The 22,411-nt window shown below is 36.6% G+C and overlaps 1 protein-coding gene across 1 annotated transcript in view; it reads right to left on the minus strand.

Annotated features, from left to right (window-relative positions):
• Positions 1-22,411, minus strand: part of GXYLT1 (glucoside xylosyltransferase 1) — a 59,471-nt gene that overhangs the window by 33,076 nt on the left and 3,984 nt on the right. The window contains exons 3-5 of the mRNA XM_055318905.1: positions 15,712-15,804; positions 5,739-5,910; positions 2,155-2,280 (exon numbers count right to left, since the gene is read on the minus strand). Of these exons, the coding sequence (XP_055174880.1) occupies positions 2,155-2,280; positions 5,739-5,910; positions 15,712-15,804 (391 nt within the window). The remainder of the gene's footprint in view (positions 1-2,154; positions 2,281-5,738; positions 5,911-15,711; positions 15,805-22,411) is intronic.

The following is a 22,411-nucleotide window of genomic DNA, read 5'->3' on the forward strand; positions in this document are numbered from 1 at the left end:
ATTCCATTTAGGAATTTAGCCAGATTACATCACTAAATGATCTGGAAAATTTCATATCACAACACCAACAATTAAACTTGTTAATAATGCAGAACAAAATGGAAGAGAAATGGTTGTAACCTTAGGCTTCTAGCATCACGTATTGTTTTTTCAGTAACATATTTGTTTATTAAATGTCATACTGTATTTGTTTAATCCGTTCCTCCCACATCAGACAATAAACTCTATGAAAAAAAGGAAAACTGTCTGTTCATTTATTCCTATATATCCAGAACCTCAGTACAGATTCTCAGCAGAAAATAGGCACTCAATTTATTAATTAAATGAAATGTGATACTATAATGATTCAACATAAAAATTTTGTTTTAGGGGATCCCTGGGTGGCTCAACGGTTTAGCACCTGCCTTTGGCCCAGGGCACGATCCTGGAGTCCTGGGATCGAGTCCGACGTCGGGCTCCTGGCATGGAGCCTGCTTTTCCCTATGCCTGTGTCTCTGCCTCTCTCTATGTCTATCATAAATAAATAAATAAATCTTTAAAAAAAAATTTTTTTTTTGTTTTAAATTTATAAAGTCTAGGGATGCCTATGTAGCTCAGTGGTTCAGCATCTACCTTTGGCACAGGGTGTGATCCCAGGTCCTGGGATTGAGTCCCTCATTAGGCTCCCCATGGGGAAGCCTGCTTCTCCCTCTGCCTATGTCTCTGCTTCTCTCTCTCTCTGTGTCTCTCATGAATAAATAAATAAAATCTTTAAAAAAAATTTTTTTGACTTACAAAGTCTGCATAAAATATCTAAAAGTTCTCAGGCCTTTTTTTTCTACCTTAATCCCTTATTTGCATGCCCCTTACAATAGAAGCAGAGACTGAGGGATCCCTGGGTGGCGCAGCGGTTTGGCGCCTGCCTTTGGCCCAGGGCGTGATCCTGGAGACCCGGGATCGAATCCCACATCGGGCTCCCGGTGCATGGAGCCTGCTTCTCCCTCTGCCTGTGTCTCTGCCTCTCTCTCTCTCTCTCTGTGACTATCATAAATAAATAAAAATTTAAAAAAAAAAAAAAAAAAGAAGCAGAGACTGAGAAAGATCCTAGGATCTAAATTTTTTATGCATGGCAACAAAGAAACTGGTTAAGCAGACTCAGTGATCAAAATTACAACTTTAAGTCTTACTGATGACCTGGACTCAGTAAATTATATTTTTTTAAAAAAGATTTTATGTATTTATTCATGACAAATGAAAGAGGTAGGTAGAAAGAGAAGCCGGTTCCCCGTGCAGAGCCTGATGCTGGACTCCATACTAGGACTCCAGGATCACGACCTGAGCCAAAGGCAGATGCTCAACCACTGAGCCACCCAGGCGCCCCAAGTAAATTATATTCTTAATATGCTAAGAATGGCCTTATTCCACTTAAGAATAACAAGTAACTAAAGTTTCTTCTCCCATAATTCATACACTTTCCACAAACTTGTGAGCTTCTTATATTTAGTATTTCTACTACTATAACTTTTATAAACACGATAGTCATCTTAACAATTACTGTGAATTTTAAAACTGTGGATGAAATCAACTCAAAATAAAGAGGTAATCTTGCTTATGAATAGTTTTAGATTTTTAAAAAATGATCAGGTTTATCACCAGAGAACACTACCAAAAAAAGAGCTCCACTGAATAAATGGTTCCCATTTCCCTTTGAGTTCACATGTTTAAATTTGTGTCTGTGTTAAAATATAATGTGGAAAGGGTAATGTGGCTTGGAATAAGACAGAAATGGCTGTTTAATGATACAATCTACTTCACTTCCAAATTATAAATACAATGAGCCAGGAGAAGGTGATATTGCCACTGTATTTCTGCTAGCAACAGGCCTGGCTTCAGTAAGATCTGATGACCTCTATTCCTTCTCAGAAATAAAACCATTTACAGCACCTGAATAAATTAAAATATAAGATATAGTATTTCAACAGAAATTACTTACATTATTCATTTTTAACAGATGTTTTCTTTGTAGCTTTTATTTGTTCTACTGGAAGTATTTTCCTAATGTTCAAAGGGAAAATCTACATGCGTGTTTATTTAACTCATTTATATGTAACTCTTCATTAACTCGTGTGTAAAAGCAAAATTAGAAAATAAAAAACCACTAGAGAAAAAACTTACTGGCAAGAATAATCTCTGGGAAGCACACGGTTTAAAGAGCTTTTTCCACTCCAACGCATTCTCACTTGGAAAAGTTATTGGGTATAATGAATAATTAAATGTCTGTAGAAATGACCAGCTATCAAGCTAAAAAAAAAAATAAATACTCAGTTTAGATTGTTCTTTCAATTGTCTCTGTAAATTCATAAACAGATTATTCTAAAAAGCTAAAAATTAAAATATATATTATGCTGTACACAGTTAAAGTCAGATTCTTCTTTCCCACCATTTGTTCTCATTCAAAATCTTAAAATCATAGTAATATTCTTGCAAAACTCCACAATAGGGATCAGAGGCACAATGAAAGTAAACCACCACAAAATCAGAAAGCTGAAAGCCTCACAAGTCGTTCATCAACCTCATGTTTACCTGATGTATAAATCCTATCAATTCCTAAACAAATTAAACTCAGAAAAATTAACTAATTTTATTACCAAAGTATGTATAATAGAAAATATAATAGAAAATATAATAGAAAATGTTTACACTCAAAGTCAGACCTACTGAAAATATTCGTCTAGGGCAGCCCGGATGGCTCAGCGGTTTGGCGCCGCCTTCAGCCCAGGGCCTGATCCTGAAGACCCTGGATCAAGTCCCACATCGGGCTCCCTGCATGGAGCCTGCATGGAGCCTGCTTCTCCCTCTGCTTGCATCTCTGCCTCTCTCTCTCTCTCTGTGTGTGTGTCTCTCATGAATAAATAAATAAAATCTTTTTAAAAAATTGTCTATCTATATAGTTTTAATATGCATGGATATTATTTCTGATAATAAAGTACTCCGATAAACATGTATCAATGTCAAATTTTGAAAAACTCATTACAAAAAGCACAAAGATCTGAAAATCTATTATGAAAATGTTTACTTTTCATGCATTTCAAGACACTAAATTCAAATTCAGTTTAAGTATTACCCATCAACAGAATTGTTGATTCAAGTTTCCTAGAGAGCATTCACAGTATATAAGGGGATGGGGCACCTGAGTGGCTCAGTTAAGTGTCTGACTTTTTTTTTTTTTCATAAAGAATTTTTATTTATTTGAGAGAGAGAGAGAGAACACAGAGCTAGTGAGAACACAAATGGTGGGGAAGGGAAGAAGGAGAAGCAGGCTCCCGGCTGCACAGGGATCCTGACGTGGGGCTTAGTCCCATGACCTGGGATCATGACCTGAGCTGAAGGCAGATGCTTAATCGACTGAGCCACCCAGGTGCCCCAGGTGTCAGATTCTTAATTTTGACTCAGGTCATGATCTCAAAGTCATGAGATCAAGCCCCACATGGAGCTCTGAGCTGAGCACAGAGCTTGCTTTAGAGTCTATCTCTCTTCCTTTGCCCTTCATCAGTTTACAATGGCTAAATAATTAAATAAATAGTTAAAAAACAAATAAAAAATTTTTTAATTTAAAAAACAATATACAGGGGAAGAAAAACTAAGTTGTCTATGTAATAGGTTGAAGATGCTCTCTTCTTAAATTATGACTCGGTTTAAGTAATTTTTAAAAACATTAATGCCTCCCAACATAGTTTAAGGGAATACTTTTAACTCTAACATTCTGCTTTGATGTCTCTGTTAATTACTTTGAAGCACTAGCATTTTATTTTCCCTGCACAACATATATCACTTAAAGATACTTTGAATATCAACTTCTAAAGAGACATTTTTTCCTTAACATTCTAATATTTAGTCATTTCTTGCAGTAAAAGCACATCCAACTAGTATTTGATACTTCATCAAAAGCAAAACCAAACATTCTCAGAACTGACTGTAATAGTTAAAAACTAAGTTTAAAAATACAGTATACATTGAGGCACTTGGGTGGTTCAGTCAGTTGGGCATGTGACTCTTGGTTTTCAGCTCAGATCATTATCTCACGGGTTTTGAGGCCCTCATAAAGCTCTGCACTCAGTGGGTAGTCTGCGTGAGGATTCTTTCCCTCTGCCCCTCCCCCTCAAATAAATACATAGATAAATCTTTTTAAAAAGTATAGTATATATTACACAAGCAGTCAGATTTGAATACAACACTGAGGTTGCATTTAATATGAAACAATAAATTTATTTTTTTATTACACTTCCAAAGATTTCCACAGTTCATAGCAATCTGTTGCTATTTTCTAAACTGTTAAGACAAAGTTAATTCCTCAATTAATATTTTAGAAAACAATCCAAAGAGGTCAAGATCACAAAAAAACGTATCAAAAATATGGACATAGAGGCACCTGGCTGGCTCAGTAGAGCATGCAACTCTTTATATCATAGTTTAAGTTTGAGCCCCATGTTGGGTGTAGAGATTACTGAAAAATAAAACCTTTAAAAAAAAATACGGACAGAAATATTTTAAAACAGTAAGTAAGGCTTTATATCGCTTACAAAAATTTTGTTAGAAAACTAAAATACTTGAAATTATAAGTAGTATTTTTCACTCAATATTTTGAACCACTTTAACTTGAGAAAATATCAAATACATGTTTTTCAAAAAAAAAATACATGTTTTTCTACATAGTTAGACCAAACATAAAAACCAAATCAGTTTGAAAACTTAATTTAGTGTACAAAGAGATATAAACAGAAATAGTGGGGAGGGGAGTAATCATGATCATCATCTTTACAACTGCCTCAGAACACAAGGTAGTGAGATTTCAGGTAAAATTTCTTTTTCTATATATTCTTCTCCCATATCTATCTGTTCAACTCTTCTTGCATAGTAACAATTTTTTTGTTAAGGAGGTTACATGGCTATACTGATTAAAGAGTATATTTTTAAACCTCAAAAACGGTATGGTTACCTAAGTTCAGATCAGTGAGATATTGAGAAGAACATCATATGCAATGTCTGGAAAATATTCCTAGAGCATAGAAAGGGATTGGCCTTCTTCACTCCTTTTTCCTTTGCGTTGGCTAAAATATGGGCATGAGGGTTGAAGAGTGAGTAGCCACCTTGGACCATGAAGAAGTCTTACATTAAAATGGCTCAGCCACAAGACAGAAGCCAGAATCCCTGAAGACATGGAGCTACCATATACCACAGACTGCCTACTCTGATGTGTGAGAGAAATAAATTTCTACCTTGTTTAAGCCAATATTAGTTTGGGTTTTCTGCCAATATGACCAAACTGATTGTAACTAATATAAAACCAAAATAAAGAACTTTCTTATCAAAACAAGAAGCCACTTCCCTCCATACTGTCAATCAAGAGCTCCCTCCCCTGAAAACAATTAAAATCTTTGTGCACACTTTGTTGGAGGCATTCTCAAGGCAAGGATGGGAATAAAATTAAGGCATAGGACCTTCTTAGTCAAATCATACTGGAGCTATAGCCAGTGAAATAAAACCTCCATGCTTGGCAAAGCAACCTACTTCTTTTCAAAAACAAACCTTCCTCTTACACCCTAGATCTAGGCTCTTAGATGGAGTGGCAGCCCAACTCTAAGAGGGCAGTTAGTTACTAAGTAAATATTTTTGTTCAGTGAAGGAATAAAACAACATTCTATGACAGTATGCCATTAAATATTTACCTCTATAGTCTTGACAAAGTTTCAAATACTTACTATGCCTTTAAAACTATCATGTAGTTGATCTTCAGCAAAAATATGGAACTGAAGAGGTCTGATGCTGAAAATGATAGCCGACTTCAACATGGTTATAGTTTCTTCCAGTCTTTCACCACAGGCAACAACAGCGAGGTGCATTCTCTGAATGGGCTGCACTTTCAGACTATACCTAATAGAAAAGAAAACCACATTTTCCAACAGTTTTATTAGTACAGGGTAACAAGTTAACAACATGGTATTCTAATGATGTTCAAAAACAAGTTCAGGGGTGCCCGCCCACATCAGGCTCCCTGCAAGGAGCCTGCTTCTCCCTCTGCCTATGTCTCTGCCTCTCTCATGAATGAATGAATAAATAAATAAATAAATAAATCTTTAAAAAAAAACACTAAGGTTCAGGATTTCTACTTAAAAGGCAAAGAAGTATTAAATTACAAACAGTACAATGTTGAATCAATTATTTATTTCTTGTATCCTCAACCAGCCTTTCTCAGCCAATGTTCCTCACTAGGAACCATAAAAAAAATTACTGCTTTCTCAATTCTCCCAAGAATAGCACATAACTAGCACCATTCTAGGTATACAGTAGAGAAGTTAATTCATTACTCAGATCAGATGCATTAGGACTTAATTCTCTCAAGGAACCCCCCAGATGACAAGGGTGTATCACCAATGGAACATCTTCAATTATTTTTTAGCTTTTTTATTTAAAAAAAAAATGTCAAAAGCATATTAAGTAGAGAGAATAGGGGCACTTGGGTGGCTCAGCTGATTAAGCATCTGCCATGATCCCAGGGATAGAGCCCTGCGTCACAGGGCTCTCTGCTCAGTGGGGAGCCTGCTTCTCCCTCTGTTCTCTGCTCCTCCCTCTTACTCATGCGCTTTCTCTCAAATAAAAAAAAAAAATCTTTAAAAAAATAATAAAATAGAATAAATCTCCATGTACCTATCTCCTAACTGCTACAATTATCCAAAGGTATTCTTATTTGAACTAAAATCCCTCTCCAGGGACGCCTGAGTGGCTCAGTGGTTGGGTGCCTGCCTTTGGCTCAGGTCATGATCCAGGGATCCAGGACTGAGTCCTGAATTGGGCTCCCGCGAGGAGCCTGCTTCTCCTCTCCCTCTAACTATGTCTCTGCCTCTCTCTCCTTGTGTCTCTCATGAATAAATAAATAAATCTTTAAAAAAATAAAATCCCTCTCCACATCCCCTTCCACTAGCCAACAGATCATTTTTGAAGCCAGACATAAATTCATCCACAAATTTTTGAGTATTATATTCAATCTTTAACCATATTAGTTATAGGGAAAAGTATCCTTCACATAACTTTTTCACTGATATGCATTCAGCTCCATTTGCTAAATAATCAGTGAGAGGTAAAAATTTCTGAGATGATCTAAAACATACTAGGTAAACATCAGTATGACATTTTGGAAGGAAAAATTCCCTAACCCCAAGTTATTGGCCTAGGCTATGTCAGATCCTACTTCTAATACAGAGCAGCCGTGCAAAGCAGGCTTAAGGAACCTTTCAAAACTCTTGCACCTTAATAGTGAACTAATAATAATCCACTAGAATATAAAGAACAGAATTAATTATGTGTGACTACATTGTTATTAAAATAACCTATTTATTATATTAAATTCAGATCTTATCTGTAATTATGGCATAAAATAATTGTTTTGGAACTGACAGCTAAAGGAATGGAAGAATGCAAGACAACATAGAAAAAAAACTAATAATATTCAAGTATCTTAAAGTACAAACACTCTAAATTAAAAACATAAACTCTGGGCAGCCCTAGTGGCGCAGCAGTTTAGCGCCGCCTGCAGCCCAGGGTGTGATCCTGGAGACCGGGGATGGAGTCCCATGTCGGGCTCCCCGCGTGGAGCCTGCTTCTCCCTCTGCCTGTGTCTCTGCCTCTGTCTCTCTCTGTGTCTCTCATGAATGAATAAATAAAATATTTTTAAAAAATAAAATAAACTCTGACTTTAATTCTTGCTTACAGAGAGCCTTTCTATAAGGATTAGAAATTATATTAACAGTTACATATACATATATATGTTACTGAGAATTACAATAGCAGGAATGAGTGGTTAATCATTTCTTATATTTGCAAGCTATAAAATCAACTGTAGTTCCTTAATATAGATTGCAAGTTCCTTTGCAATCTTGAGTATTCACATGTCCATGTATTAAAGTGAAACAGAACTATTTTCTGAGGAAAATCTTATTCTTGTTCACAGGTAATCCCTCAACTGGGGTATCAGAAAACAAAATCATACTAAGGAATAACATTAAATACAAACAATCGACTAAATAAAACACACCTGAATGCCAAATTTATAGATCTTAATGTTTTGACATTAAACATGTGTAATTATTTTATATTATTAGGTTAAAAAAATCAAGTCGGGATATATATAATGTGCTCCTGCTCTTACTGCAGATCCCTTCCTATTAACAAGTCTGTTTTGCTAAGAGCCTAGAAATACTATTAAGATAGCAGTCTGAAACATGCTTTTCTGGTCTGACCAGGTTCCTAAGGCCTGAAAACAGGGTCACTTCTCCTACATGGGACATTTCTCACTTATGTGAGTACTGGCAACTGTCAGCCTTCCAGAGGAGAGCTGAAAAGCTCTTGAATCCAAATACTTACCTTCTACAAAATACAGGGGTCATTTCCTCCCTGATCCCTCTACTGGGAGGATGAAACTTAAACTCAATAACTTAGTAACTCACCCTTTGTTCAGGCGAATGAGCAAATGATTCTATAAATGAGGTTCTTTAAAACATTAAAACAGTTTTTAAGAAAAAGAAACCTCCCCCAGTTAATTCACCAAGTTAAACATTATTACATTACCGTCAATAGTATTACATGAGGAAGTCACATATAAAGTATTCTTACAAGAATCATTATTTACTAAACCAGAAATAGTGGTGATATTTCATTCAAGGTTAAGATGATCATTAATATACGGCGTGAGGTACGTACTTTGCTTTCAAATTTGTATTCATCTACCAGGAATTAAATTTCATGAATCATCTGAAGCAGGGAACAATAGTGTAATTTTGCACATGGCTATCTAATTGTGCAAACATTTATTTCAGACTTAACACAGTTTATCCTTTCCTCACAACACCTGCTGTGCCACTTCCTTCACATAGATAGTGTTAGCAATATCTTATGTCTTTTTAAAGCTCTGTTCTTTTCCACTGTCAGCAATTAGAAAGAAGTAGTAGCTCCTCCCTTGGCAGCACCCTCTGTTTCCCTCTTTTCTGTTAGTCCCTTAGTTTATAACACTTAAATACTATCTGAGTGGAGACTAGCTACACCCTCTATACCTAGAACAAGGTGATGTGCACCCAGTTCATCTCAAAGCAGTGGAAGTCACAATGATAACAGTAAAAGAAAGACAAGGCAATCAAAACACACAACAATTTCACAGAGCTCTAAATTATCTCATCTTTCAGGTAAATGCTTCCATACTTTAGAATTGACAATAGGCTTGGATTGCTTAACTGATCATAACTAGATCCGGTCTCAAAGCTAAAAGCCCAAAGATTTAAAAAGTTAAGCCAGAATAGTCATGTGCTGTTTTGCACAGATTTCTCTACACACACAAACAAGAAGTATAATAAAACTTTAATATAACTTAATAAAACTTTCTTAAGAAAGTTTATTTTCTTATTTCTTAAGAAAATAAATGAAATGTTCTTCAAGTTAAAAAAAAAAAATCCCTCTAAAATCAGTACCAGGGATGACTGTTCCCAAGCATTTTAACAAGACTTGTGTTAGTCACACTGCCAGCACCTCCTCCATCAATTTCTATGGAAGGAATATTATCAACTACATTACATTTGCTTTTGGTTATGTGTCCATTTTTAGCAAAAGCATTATATACAGTATAGACTCTAACACCTAAAATGATAAATCATACTTTAAAGATGTCATTGCCTACCACCCTGTCCCTAGTCCCCAAGAACAGGAATAACTGCAACTCAAAAAAATCTAAAGTAACCTTCCACCACTAGAGGAAGGGAGAACTAAAACCTTCTAATAAGGTATAGGGAAGCAGCAGCCATTCAAGTAGTTTTGGTCCCAAAATGATATAAATCTGGAATGACATAATCTTGTCTGTAAAAATGTGCTATATTTTAATCACATTGTGAATAAGAGAAAAGTCTCTGTGGATTTAAAGAAGTATTATCCAAAAGGTCATTTTTAAGTCAAACCTATTTTTCTAGAGATATATGATTAGATGAAATTCTACAGGTAATTCAAACATAATACTTGAGTGCTTTCATGGCTAAATATGGCATAACCTGAGTATCAATAGGAATTATGACTGTAATGAATGATAACACATAAAAGAAAATGAATCCATCAGTCTAGAAAGATACTAGAAGAAGGGGTTGAGGGGAGGGGGGAATCCTTCTTTAAAAACAAATATCAAGGGATCCCTGGGTGGCTCAGTGGTTTAGTGTCTGCCTTTGGCCCAGGGCGTGATCCTGGAGTCCCAGGATCGAGTCCCGCATCAGGCTCCCTGCATGGAGCCTGCTTCTCCCTCTGCCTGTGTCTCTGCCTCTCTCTCGCTCTCTCGTGAATAAATAATTTTTTTTAAAAAAAAAAAGAGTATTTTGGGGGATCCCTGGGTGGCTCAGCGGTTTAGCACCACCTTCGGCCCATGGTGTGATCCTGGGGACCCAGGATCAAGTCCCACATCGGGCTCCCTGCATGGAGCCTGCTTCTCTCTCTGCCTGTGTCTCTGCCTCTCTCCCTCTCTCTCTGTCTCTCATTAATAAATAAAATCTTTTAAAAAAAGTATTTTAGACGATAAATTCTAATACAAACACTATTAACAGATTTCTAAAACTCACGAATACACTTATATTTTTTAATATATTTTTTAAGGATTTTATTTATTCATGAAAGACACAGAGAGAGAGAGAGGCAGAGACACAGGCAGAGGGAGAAGCAGGCTCCATGCAGGGAGCCCGATGTAGGACTAGATCCCGTGTCTCCAGGATCACACCCTGGGCTGCAGGTGGCGCTAAACCGCTGCGCCACCGGGGCTGCCCCAGGAATACACTTATTTTAAGTAACATTTCTGTTATGAAGAAATCCTAATAATTTGTCTTTTTTTTTATTTAGACAGCACAAAAAGCTTTCAGGGTGTTCTTCAGCCTAGTGCTCTTCCTATAAAAGAAAACAATGTATAATAATATTCAGACCAAGAATTAGTATTATAAAGAAGTATGCAAAGTCCAACTAACCAATTAAATTTGTGATAATCTCAACTAAAAATTGTTATGAACCATTTTTAAAAACTGTCAGTTGAACAAAATGGAAAACTATATTCAGAAACATTAACGGCAATTCCTTTTATGTATAGCTTAAAAACAAAATGTTTTTCCTCTCACTATAAAAAAAAAGTGTTGAGTTATCATACTAGGTTAAAAACTAAAGAGTTGTATATGATCACTTTTGAAACAAAATACAATACTTGAAAAAATCTTTAGGATTTTATATATAGCATAAAAAAGAAAATCTAAAAATCTAACATGAAATATAAGTACTAATTGCTAAAACATATTTTTAAATAATCTACACAGGGACATTCGGGCGGCTCAAAAGTTGAGCATCTGCCTTTGGCTCAGGGCATGACCCCGGAGTACCCGGATCAAGTCCCACATCGGACTCCTTGCATGGAGCCTGTTTCTTCTCCCTCTGCCTGCGTCTCTGCTTCTCTCTGTCTCTCTCATGAATACATAAATAAAATCTTTTAAAAATAAATAAATAATCTACACAAGTATAGCTCTAAAAACTAGCATGAACCACTCAAAGTAACACATGTAACATTAAATTCATCTGTACATGAACCACTCAAAGTAACACATGTAACATTAAATTCATCTGTAATCAGGGGTTCCATAAATTAAGAATCAATTCCTATCATAAAGATTAAGTATTTTGAAAGCTCAAGTCACAAAAAAATTAGTACATTAAAACATAATTTTAAGAAAATAATACTAAATAATAATACTAAAATTAAGAGCTTGCTTAGAGGTGCTTAGAGGTGCCTGGCTGGTTCAGTAGAGCACGCAACTCTTGACCCTGCAGTTCTGAGTTCAAGCCCAGTGCTGGGCCAAGAGCTTACTTAAAAAGAGAGAGAGAGAGAGAGAGAGAAAGAAATAAGTAAAATAAAAAATGAATCTAGGAAGGTATCTGAAATCAATGGCAAAAGCAGAATATATTATCCTAGGAGATTAAAAAATAAGCATTAAAACTCAAGAGGTAAATGTCAATACAGAAAATATATAGAACAAAGATTAAGCTCAACAAATATGGAAATACGTCCAACAAAAAAAATCAACAAAATATAAATCAGTAATACTCTATCATTTTACTCTAATACATGCTAAAATTGTAACTCCTAATAATGCTAAGCTCATGGTGACATCAGTACATTCACACAATGCTGGTACAGACTTAAATCCATATAATTTTTTAGATCACAACTTAGTAAATATAATTCATTCTCTTTAATGAATATTTGAACTTCTTTCATATGCTGAACAATGGGGATAAGTAAAAAAGCCACAATCTTGACCTCATACAATTTACAGCCAATTGCAAAAATACAGAATTTTCAAAGATTTAATGGGAAAGCATGATAACTGCTTAATAGAAAAAACAATAGATTGTTAAGGAAGCTCACTATACAAACATCAAAATTAGTCTGGAAGTGTTGGGGAAAGTCATTAGTTATTTACTGGTTGCAAAGCACCTTGCTCGGTATGGGGCTTGAATGATGAACACCACACGGTATCCATCTGCAAAGCCAACAGTCTGGAAGATTCACAACCACAACAGATGCATAAATATAGTGACAAAGAGGGAGAAGCAGTGGGTAGGGAAGTGAAATCATTGGAAAAGAAGTGATGAGCATGATAATTAAAAGGCTAGGAAGCAAGAGGTTATCAGGAGCAACAGCGTGAAAGGAGCTAGATAGAAGAGTCACTGTGTACTGACACGAAGAAAGTCAGTCATAAACCAGCAATCAAAACACAGATGAGGAAGATGTGAGAAGCCAAATCATGTACTCAGGTTTGAACAAGAGAGTCTGAGGCATCTGAATCAACAAGGTTAAAAATGACCAAAATGCAGCTGGAAACACAGTTCTGGAGCTCAGAAAAGAGCTCTGGAGTAAAGACACCATTTAAAAAGATTATCCAGGGAGTGGAGAGAGAAAAGAGCAGAGTCCCAAGGAACATTAATATGGAGGAGTCAGGTCAGGAGAGAGAAGTCCAGAAGCAGAGAGATCAAGGACCTGAGACCCTGGTCTTAAGAGCCAAAGACTGACAGAGTTGAAAGAAAGAGGAAGTGGTAACCAATGTCAAAAGGACCAAAAAAAGTAAGACTGGGCCCCAGAAGAACAATTCAGAGGTCAGAGGTAACCTCACGGTGGGGGAGTGGGGTTAGTCATGGTAGTCAGTGCTGCTCAGGCAGGTTGAAACAGAAAGTTCTTCTGTTGTTGTTTATGGGGTATAAAGTCAGTAGATACTCTCAGAAGAAGTCTTGCTGGTGAAAAGAAACAGTGAACACAAAATGCTTGAAGGAAAAAAGGGTGGAGTGCAAGCTGTTGTAGAAAGTTTGTGTTTGGTTTTGTCTCAGTAACAGAAAAGACGGGAGAGGCGTGAGCATTCTGACAAACTGCTGGGAGGCAATCAGGTTGGTCAGGAAATGACTAAAGCAAAGGCAGATATGAATTACTAAAGGCCTATGCACAAAAAAAAGCAATTTTTCCTTTTTATGTTATTTTATGTTCACTGTGTAAATTAATTGGGAGGAAATACTTCCCCAGATAAGCTTTGATCAAAATCAAAGTTCTAAGGTATAAAGAATTCCAATCGGGAAAGCTAGGACAGGCCTGGGAGTTAAACGGTGCCAGCTCAGGGCTCACTGTTGCCTGGCGGAATGTAGACCCAAAGGCTGGTAGTAGCCGGGAGTTTCAAAGATGCTTTACCAGGTGGGCAGAGAAGCTCTAAGAGTCAGGCAAAGCCGAATCATTACTGCAATGCACAGAGAGAATGACAGGGCAATTGCGCTGCATTTCAGCTTGTCTGCATATTCAAGCAGAGTAAACGTGAGGGATCCCAAGTTCTAAGTAAGAAACTAAGTTTGAGAGATTTTACACAATGATTTGGTACAATTAACAAAATGTTATACTCACTACACATACAGATATATACTATGGACTTAATATTAGGAGTAGGGTGTGTAAGAGAAAAGTGTAACTTTTAAAATCTCAAATTTAGAAAAGTAACCAGCACAAGGGTTTACAACATTATGTATCGATCCACATGTAATTCCTTGCAAGAAATATTGGGAGCATTAGGAAAAGCCAAAACAAGAGAAATAATGAGCAGAGGCTCCAGGACTCAGACTAGATCAACTTCCCTAGAGTACTCTTGCAGTCAGTGGAGGGGGAGGGAAGATTACTCATGTTGAGTAATAATGAGTAACATACAAAAGGACTTGGGTTGTATAAATCAAACTATATATAAGTTTTCAAGCTTACACAGCTTTCAGAGTGAGCAGACTTATGTCACAAGACTGGATATAGCAAAGTGGTGCTTGTTAGCAATCTTTTAGAAAAATAAAAAATATGGAGCTTCAATTCTCCAAATTTCTGAACAAGCTAAAGGGTAATATTATCTTCAAAAAGTCAGTTTTTAAAAGTTTGAATAATCTGATTTATCTGACTCATATTAGAATTTCAATCACCCCATCTTTTCCATAGCAATCAGATATAATTTTTAAAAATGGATCTCAAGGATTCCTTCCCAGCTGTCCATAGAATGTATAGTGTAACAAGAATCAAGAATATAAAAACATATACTACTAATATATATAAAGAATGTAGTTCTTACCACCTAGAATATTTTATCGCCTGTTCTTGAGCCTGGCTAATTTCCATGTTCCCCATGCATCGCTCCCACCAGGAAGCATTCCCTGTTGCTTTATGATGATCCCGACTGATGACTCACTTCTTTCTCCCATCATCACAGCTACAATTTGTCACCCTCTATCTTTATGTCAGGTTTACTAGTGGGAAGCTCCTATAGAACGCAAGTTCCAGAAGGACGGAGCCAAATTAACTAGACTCACAGTCTGGTTCTAAGCACGTGGCACTGGACCTAGCAAATAGAATGAGTAGAATTAAAATTTAAATGAATCATAAAAACAGTGAAAATAGATAGCTCTCAAAGAAACTTTACTCTCAGGAAGGGCATCTCAGGCTACTGCCTCAGTATCCCCTGCCACTATGTCACAGAGACAATCTAATAGCCCATTCCTACAAACACTTCTTTCACTGAAGGTGAGAGTAACATCTAAGGCCTTCATTATCCAGAGCCACGCACAAAGCCAAATTAGGCAGCAAATACAAGGTCAATAAACAATGTCACGTCAATACTTGCTCCTTCATTAAACACTTATTTTTACCATCTCATTCCTCAATATTCAATTTATCTGCTATAACCAACCTAATCCTTCCCCAGTTGTCCCCATCCACTTACAAAAAGGTTTTTTAGCATACCAGCTTTAAAGTAGATTAAATATATATGGCTGTAAATGTCAAGGGAAGACTATCTTAATCACCTGTATAACACTTTATCACCCAGTTACCTAAAATCATATCATAAATGCTCCTAAGAATAGTTTACCTTAATAACACCTAAAAAAAAAGAGCATTTTAGCCACAGTATATACTAAAAAATTAATTATAAGAACTACAAACTAGAAAGAAAAAAAAAAGAAAACCCAATTAGAAAACGAATTATTTGTACTATGACAATATTAAATTACAGGAAAAGAAACATTTTTGTGTCCCATTACAGTCAAAAATGTACTATGCACTATCTAATCTTACCTACACTGATCTACCAATTAAATTTAGGTGCCTACCTAAAAGCCGCTTCCCAAAAGCAGTTCATTCCACAAACATCAGAGGGCAGCATCCAATAGGGATTCCAGTAACACAGAGAGAAATCTTTACACCTAACAGAGTAAGACAGAAATAGAGAGTCCTAAGTGAGTATTTTGGTTTAAAACTAACAAAGAATTTACTTAATAACATAATAACTTACTGTTCTATTTTACAGCAACAAAACTGCAAATACAACACACGCCTAAGGTAACTTGAGGAGTTTTGGAAATTTCTCCCTTATTCAAGGTATCATTATTTTAAATAGAACTTTAAAATCATTAGGCAGGTTATAGTACAGACTGAAAAACCATTTCCTAGTCAGGAACACTCCAAATGTATTAAAATCCCCTCCTCAGATGACACAGAAGATATGAGAATACTTCTAAAATTTTCCTTTGTGTACTACACAGATTCTCCTCAAATAAAATCCATTTTAGCTAAACAAAATAGTTGCTTATCCTGGAGCAAAATTAAAATGCCACAAATACTGACAGAAAAGGAAGAGAGGATCTTTGAAACTTTTTAAATTAATCTTCAATTCAAGCTAGTTGTATAGTGCTTTAAACTGGAAAGAAAGAAAGAAAGAAAGAAAGAAAGAAAGAAAGAAAGAAAGAAAGAAAGAGAGAGAGAGAGAAAGCACGCTGATATCCATGGCTCAGTTTCATTTTGTGCATTATCTTAGTTTCGCTATATTACCCAAGCTAAAATGGACGATTACGTGTAGTCTTTGCTCTTAGATTGCAGGTTGGAGCTCAGCAACAATAGCCATAACATCTCACCTTACAAAAAGTATGTTTTTCATTGTTACTACTTTTCAAAACAACAGTTTGAAATTCACTACAGTGAGGCCTTGATACTAAAGCAAGTAAGTAATCCAAGTAAGTAAACCAGGTCACCTCATGTCCCCTCACCATATAACTTTTTCTCTTGCTATAAATTCAATCATGTTACTGTTCTTGCAGCAAAAGGTCTATGAAATTTCATATTTGCAAAGATTTCTGATCAAACCTCTCATTTCAAATGCTAACACTCTAGGACAGAGGATCTCTCTGCAGGCTGCACAGCAAAATCACCCAGAGCCCCATACCAGACCTATTAAATCAGAATCTCTGAGAACAGAGTAGGGCACAGGTGGTTTTTTTAAATGTTACCTAAATAATTCTGTATACTATCACATAAAAACCTACAAAGCCAGGATTTTAAAATCAACAGAAAAAAGTTACATTGTAGGGGAACCTGGGTGGCTCAGTCGGTTGGGCACTTGCTCTCTCTCTCTCTAATAAATAAATCTTTTTTTTTAAAGTTACATTGTAATTTGGTTTTCTTTTACATGGTCATCATTTTGAAGCCAGCATATCTTAATTTAAATGGTCGATAAAGCAAGGAGAAAAATATATATATACAGACCAGTAAAACCCACGACTCGTTTAGGAAATGTTTGTCCCTTCCCAGGCAGGGTTATGGATGTTTTAAGTCTTGCATTTCCATAGTAGAGAGAGCTCTGTGGTGGTGAACAGCTAACACAGAGTTCTTTCCAGATGCAAGAACTTTCACATCCATTTAGGCCTTACAACAAACTTGTTCAAATAGAGATCTCCATCTTTCATATTCAGACTTCACCATAGCTTTCTTTCAACAAATCCACAATTTATTTATACTCAACACCTACAGTGCACCTTTGTTCCAGGAAGGACATACTCATCTGGTTATTCCATCTCGTGATATCAAACCTCACAGCAGTAGAAAATGGAAAATGAAGTCTCGAGGAAAATAACTAAATTCTTCCATAAAAATTACATAGTAAAACCATTTTCTGCCTCAACCTCTATCTCCCAGACCTAGGCAACCACAAATCTGTCTTGTCTCTATAGATTTACCTGTTACAAATACTTCACACAAACAATATCATACTATATGTGGTCTCTTGAGTCTGACTTCCTTCAATCTGATTCTTAAATACATTTCAAAGTTCATCTACTGTAGCATTTATCAGTACACTTCACTTCTTTTTATGCCTAAATAATGGATGGATATACCACATTTTGTTTAGTCATGCATCAGTTCATAGATATAATTTGTGCTGTTTTCCACCTTTTGGCTATTATAAACAAGTCTGCTATGAACATTCATTTACAATTTTTCTCTGTGCATATGTTTTCAGTTCTCTTGAATATATACCTACAAATGAAACTGCTAGATCTGTAATCACTATAAAGTAATTAATGCAGATGAAACTGTAGGAGAAAAGTCCAGTTTTAGGTAATTTTCTTAACTTTAACTTAATGTCAGAAAACATAGTTTTTAGAAGGGATGTTTTGCTGTCTTTCTTTAACAGAAATATAAAACAGGGCAGCCCAGGTGGCTCAGTGGTTTAGCACCACCTTCGGCCCAGGGTGTGATCCTGGGGACCCAGGATCAAGTCCCACATTGGTTCCTGAATGGAGCCTGCTTCTCCCTCTGTCTTTGTCCCTGCCTCTCTTTCTATGTCTCTCATGAATAAATACATAAAATTTTTAAAATAAAAAAATAAAACATATGCACTAGTGAGTACACATAACATTTACTCTTTTTTCTAAAATCATAAAACATTGATGTGCTGCTGGCAAGAGGTGGCATAATTTACCGCTTATTTCCCAAACTTACATTCTCTTACTTATGAAAAAATGGTTTTAAAGATTGAGAGTAGGGCAGCCTGGATGGCTCAGCGGTTTAGCGCCTGCCTTCAGCCCAGGGAGTGATCCTGGAGTCCCGGGATCGAGTCCCACTTTGGGCTCCCTGCACGGAGCCAGCTTCTCCCTCTGCCTGTGTCTCTATCTCTGTGTGTGTGTGTCTCTAATGAATAAATCTCTAAAAAAATAAATAAATAAAATCTTAAAAAAAAAAGATTGAGAGCAGAAATTCATTATGTACTTATGTAATTCCAAGCAAAGACTGGAAAAAAAAAAACAACTAATTTGGAGATAGATAACAACTGTACTTTCAGGCCAGAAAAAAATAAAGTTAAAAAATACTGAGAAAGTAAAGATAGTTATCCGAGTTCTGGATATTAGTGTCATTTGCTTTTATTCCTTAAAACTATTGGAGGGGCGCCTGGGTAGCTCAGTTGCTTAAGCGTCTGCCTTTGGTTCAGGCCATGATATCCGGGGTGCTGGGATGGAGACCTACATCAGGTTCCCTGCTCAGCAGAGAGTCTGATTTTCCCTCTTCTTCTGCTCCTCCCCATCACCTCACTCCTAGCCCCTTACCCCAAATCCACCTGGGCTTGTGCTCTAATAAATAAATACAATCTTAAAAAAGAAAAAAAAAAACTATTGGAAATGGAATATTAGAAATATAGTACTACATTCAAAGAGCTAATTCTATCAAATACTTTTTAATGGGGCAAAATTGCAGGCTGAGTTTAGTGGGTATATCTTCAGTAAACAGTGACATCCAAGATCAATGAAGCCCATAAACGCAAATCTTCTTCATTGTGGAAGAAATTGAAATAAAACTACTAAGACTCATCCTCAAATTTCATATGGCACAATGTTTCTTTTCTTTTTTAAGACTGTATTTATTGGGTCGGGGGGAGAGCGCTCGCAAGCACAAGCAGAGGGAGGGACAGATGCAGATTCCCCATTGAGCAGGAAGCCCCATACAGGACTCTATCCCAGAACCATGGGATCATGATCTGAGCTGAAGGCAGACGCTTAACTAACTGAACCACCCAGGCATCCCTGGCATAATGTTTCTAGTTCTAGGTGGCTTGTCTACAAAGTAATCAAGGGGTAGCAAAAGGGATCTTGTGGTGGTAACACAGTTGTGTTTGTGGGGGTGGTTACACAAATTTACGCATGAGATGAAACTGCATGAAACTACACAAATACGTATGAACCCATGTAAAACTGGTGATATCTGAATACAGTCTATGGGCTGTACAATATCCATTTCTAGGGTTACAATATTGTACTACATTGATATGCATTCCAAATGTAGTAGTATTGTACTAGGCTCATTTAAAATCCTACTATTAGGGGAAACAGTGAGTAATACAAGTGTGTCTCTGAAAGTACCTGTGAATTTATAGTTATTTAAAAAAATTTTTTTTAAATGATCAAAAACAAAATTCCCAAAAATTTCAGTACTTGAAGAATTCAGAGATTTCATGCTCAGGATTAAGCAGAGCCTTTAACTATATATAAACTCCCCTCAATAACAGTTCTCAAACTTAAAGTTTACTTAAATCTGATAACAGAAGGTCTTTTATACTTTTAAATTAACCTGGATAATGTACTTTTCATTTCAAAACATCTATGATAGTCATTAGGCTTCAGTGAAAAACCATGCACACCTTACAGTCAGGGATAAGTTTAGGCATATCCAGCAAAGGAATGTAGAACTCTGAAGTGCTGCGAGCCACCACTGCAACCTCAAAGCACAGATACCTGTACTGTGACTGTGGCAAGAAAAACAGAGACGCTGGCAACCACACTAAAGACCATTCCCATGATACTGACAAATCGCCATTATTTGAAGATCAGTACCTGGGTCACTCATTTTCTTTCTTTTTTTTGGGGGGGGGGGCGTGTCACTCATTTTCAACTAAAAATTGTCTCCAGACAACTTAATTTCTAGCTCTGTCCGGTCTTCATTTCTTTTTCTTAAATCTCTAGTTTCATGAATACTCAGTACAAAAAGGACTCCTTACATACAAATGTAAGTGAACAATTACTTATCCATTTCCAAACTCAGCATCATATTGTACCCAACTCCCTCCTGCAGGAAAAAACAAAAACCAAAAAAAACTGGATTAAAGATTTAAATGTCAAAAAAGTTGGGGGGGGGGAATCCACTGGTAGAAAGTTTTCCTATACATACACATAACAAAGATAAAAATGGTAAAGGAAAAAACTGACAATCTGAATACATAAAAATTTTAAGCTTCACATGGCATACACACAAGTTAGTTAATATGGGGAGGGGGAGTATTTTCAATAGGTATGGCACAGATAATAATTTTAATGTATTCAAAGAGATTTTTAAATCAAAAGTACACATTATCGTTTTTATTAGCCTAATCAGTTTCCCCTCCAACAACACAGAACAAAATAATAATTTTAATTAATTACTAGTCAGGTTTGTGCTAAGCACTTTACAATCATGTGAAGTATGATCCTCACTGATCTAAAATACAAGTGCAGCATATTGGTTTTACATAAGACGTCTCTGCATGAACAAAACAGAAATGAAGGTGGTTTTAGTAAGTAATTTGTCTCACTATTCACTATCTGAACTTCTCTCTTCAAAAATGACTTCAGGGGAGAAAACATTTTCTCTTAATAAAAACAGTAGTATGAAAATAGTGGTCAAACCTTTCTCAGCTAAATTAGTGGCTCTCAATCTTTGGGACACATATCTAAAACACAGATTCCCAGACCCTACTAACAGGCACCTGGTTTAAGCAGGTCTGGACTGCAGACTAAGGGAAAGGATTTTTTCCCAGAAGTCAGAAATTGAAAAAAATATTGATTAAAATGTAAATGACTGAGGAGCCCCTGGGTGGCTCAGGCGGTTGGGCACCGGACTGAGATTCAGCTCAGGTCCCGATCTCATTGCTCAGGAGATCAAGCCTGGAGTCGGGCTCTGCACTCAGCAGGGAGTCAGCTTGGATATTCTCTCCCTCTGCCCCTTCCCCCTGCTTGCACATATGCATGCTCGCTCGCTCAAATAAATAAATCTTTTTTAAAAAAAAAATCTTAATAAAAGATTTATTTAGAGAGAGACAGACAGACAGCAGGCATGAGGGAGAGGGAGAGGGAATCCTTGAGCAGATTCCCCAGACTCCCTGCTGAGCAAGGAGCCCAACCTGGGGCTCAATCTCAGGACCCCATGATCATGACCTGAGAAAAGGCAGGTGTCTGAGCCACTCAGGTGCCCTAAATAAATAAATCTTAAAAAAAATTTTTTTAATATAAATGATTCAAGCCATCACCATATTAGCTACAGTTTTACTGTGCTAGATACCATATTCAATCATCTATTCAAGCTACTTCATTTCAATTGAAATGAACATGAATACAAAGTACCATACTCTTACCTCTAATCTAACTGATGAAATGTATTCAGGGTTCACAGAGCCAAGAATGTGGTAAAGCTAAAGTCTGTCTCCAAAAGCCCTGAAGATGCTCAGTACATCCTACTAGTGTCACAAGATCCAGGAGAAATGAGAACTCGATGTCCTCACCAGTAAGGTGACTTGACACACAAACAGCATGATGGGTCCAGAAATGGTTATCACTCAAATGCTTAGTAGTTTCTGGATTCCTCACATCACACTGCCGTAACAGCCACAACAGGACAAGATCTTGATGATCACCAACGAGATTCATCAGTGAAATGTGAGAATTTAATCATTCTGAGCAACTGAAGTCACAAAATAGTCTAATTCCTTGTGCAAAAGTCCTGTATTTATATTGAATAACTTAGTCTGTCCACATGGAAGAGCTCAAAAAGTTTCTCTATGTGGAAGAGCCACTGCCTAGCCAGAATTCCCCTCTTTAAGATACCACTCCTCTCCAACACCAATCATGTTATCCTGTCCACCACAAGAATGTGCAAGTGACAGAGCCAGAGAATCAGAGGTCACCATCCCAGACAACACTGACTAGTCCCTGGATGGACACGTGACACAAATCC

Source organism: Nyctereutes procyonoides, unplaced genomic scaffold, assembly GCF_905146905.1.
Source record: "Nyctereutes procyonoides isolate TBG_1078 unplaced genomic scaffold, NYPRO_anot_genome, whole genome shotgun sequence".
Taxonomy (NCBI): domain Eukaryota; kingdom Metazoa; phylum Chordata; class Mammalia; order Carnivora; family Canidae; genus Nyctereutes; species Nyctereutes procyonoides.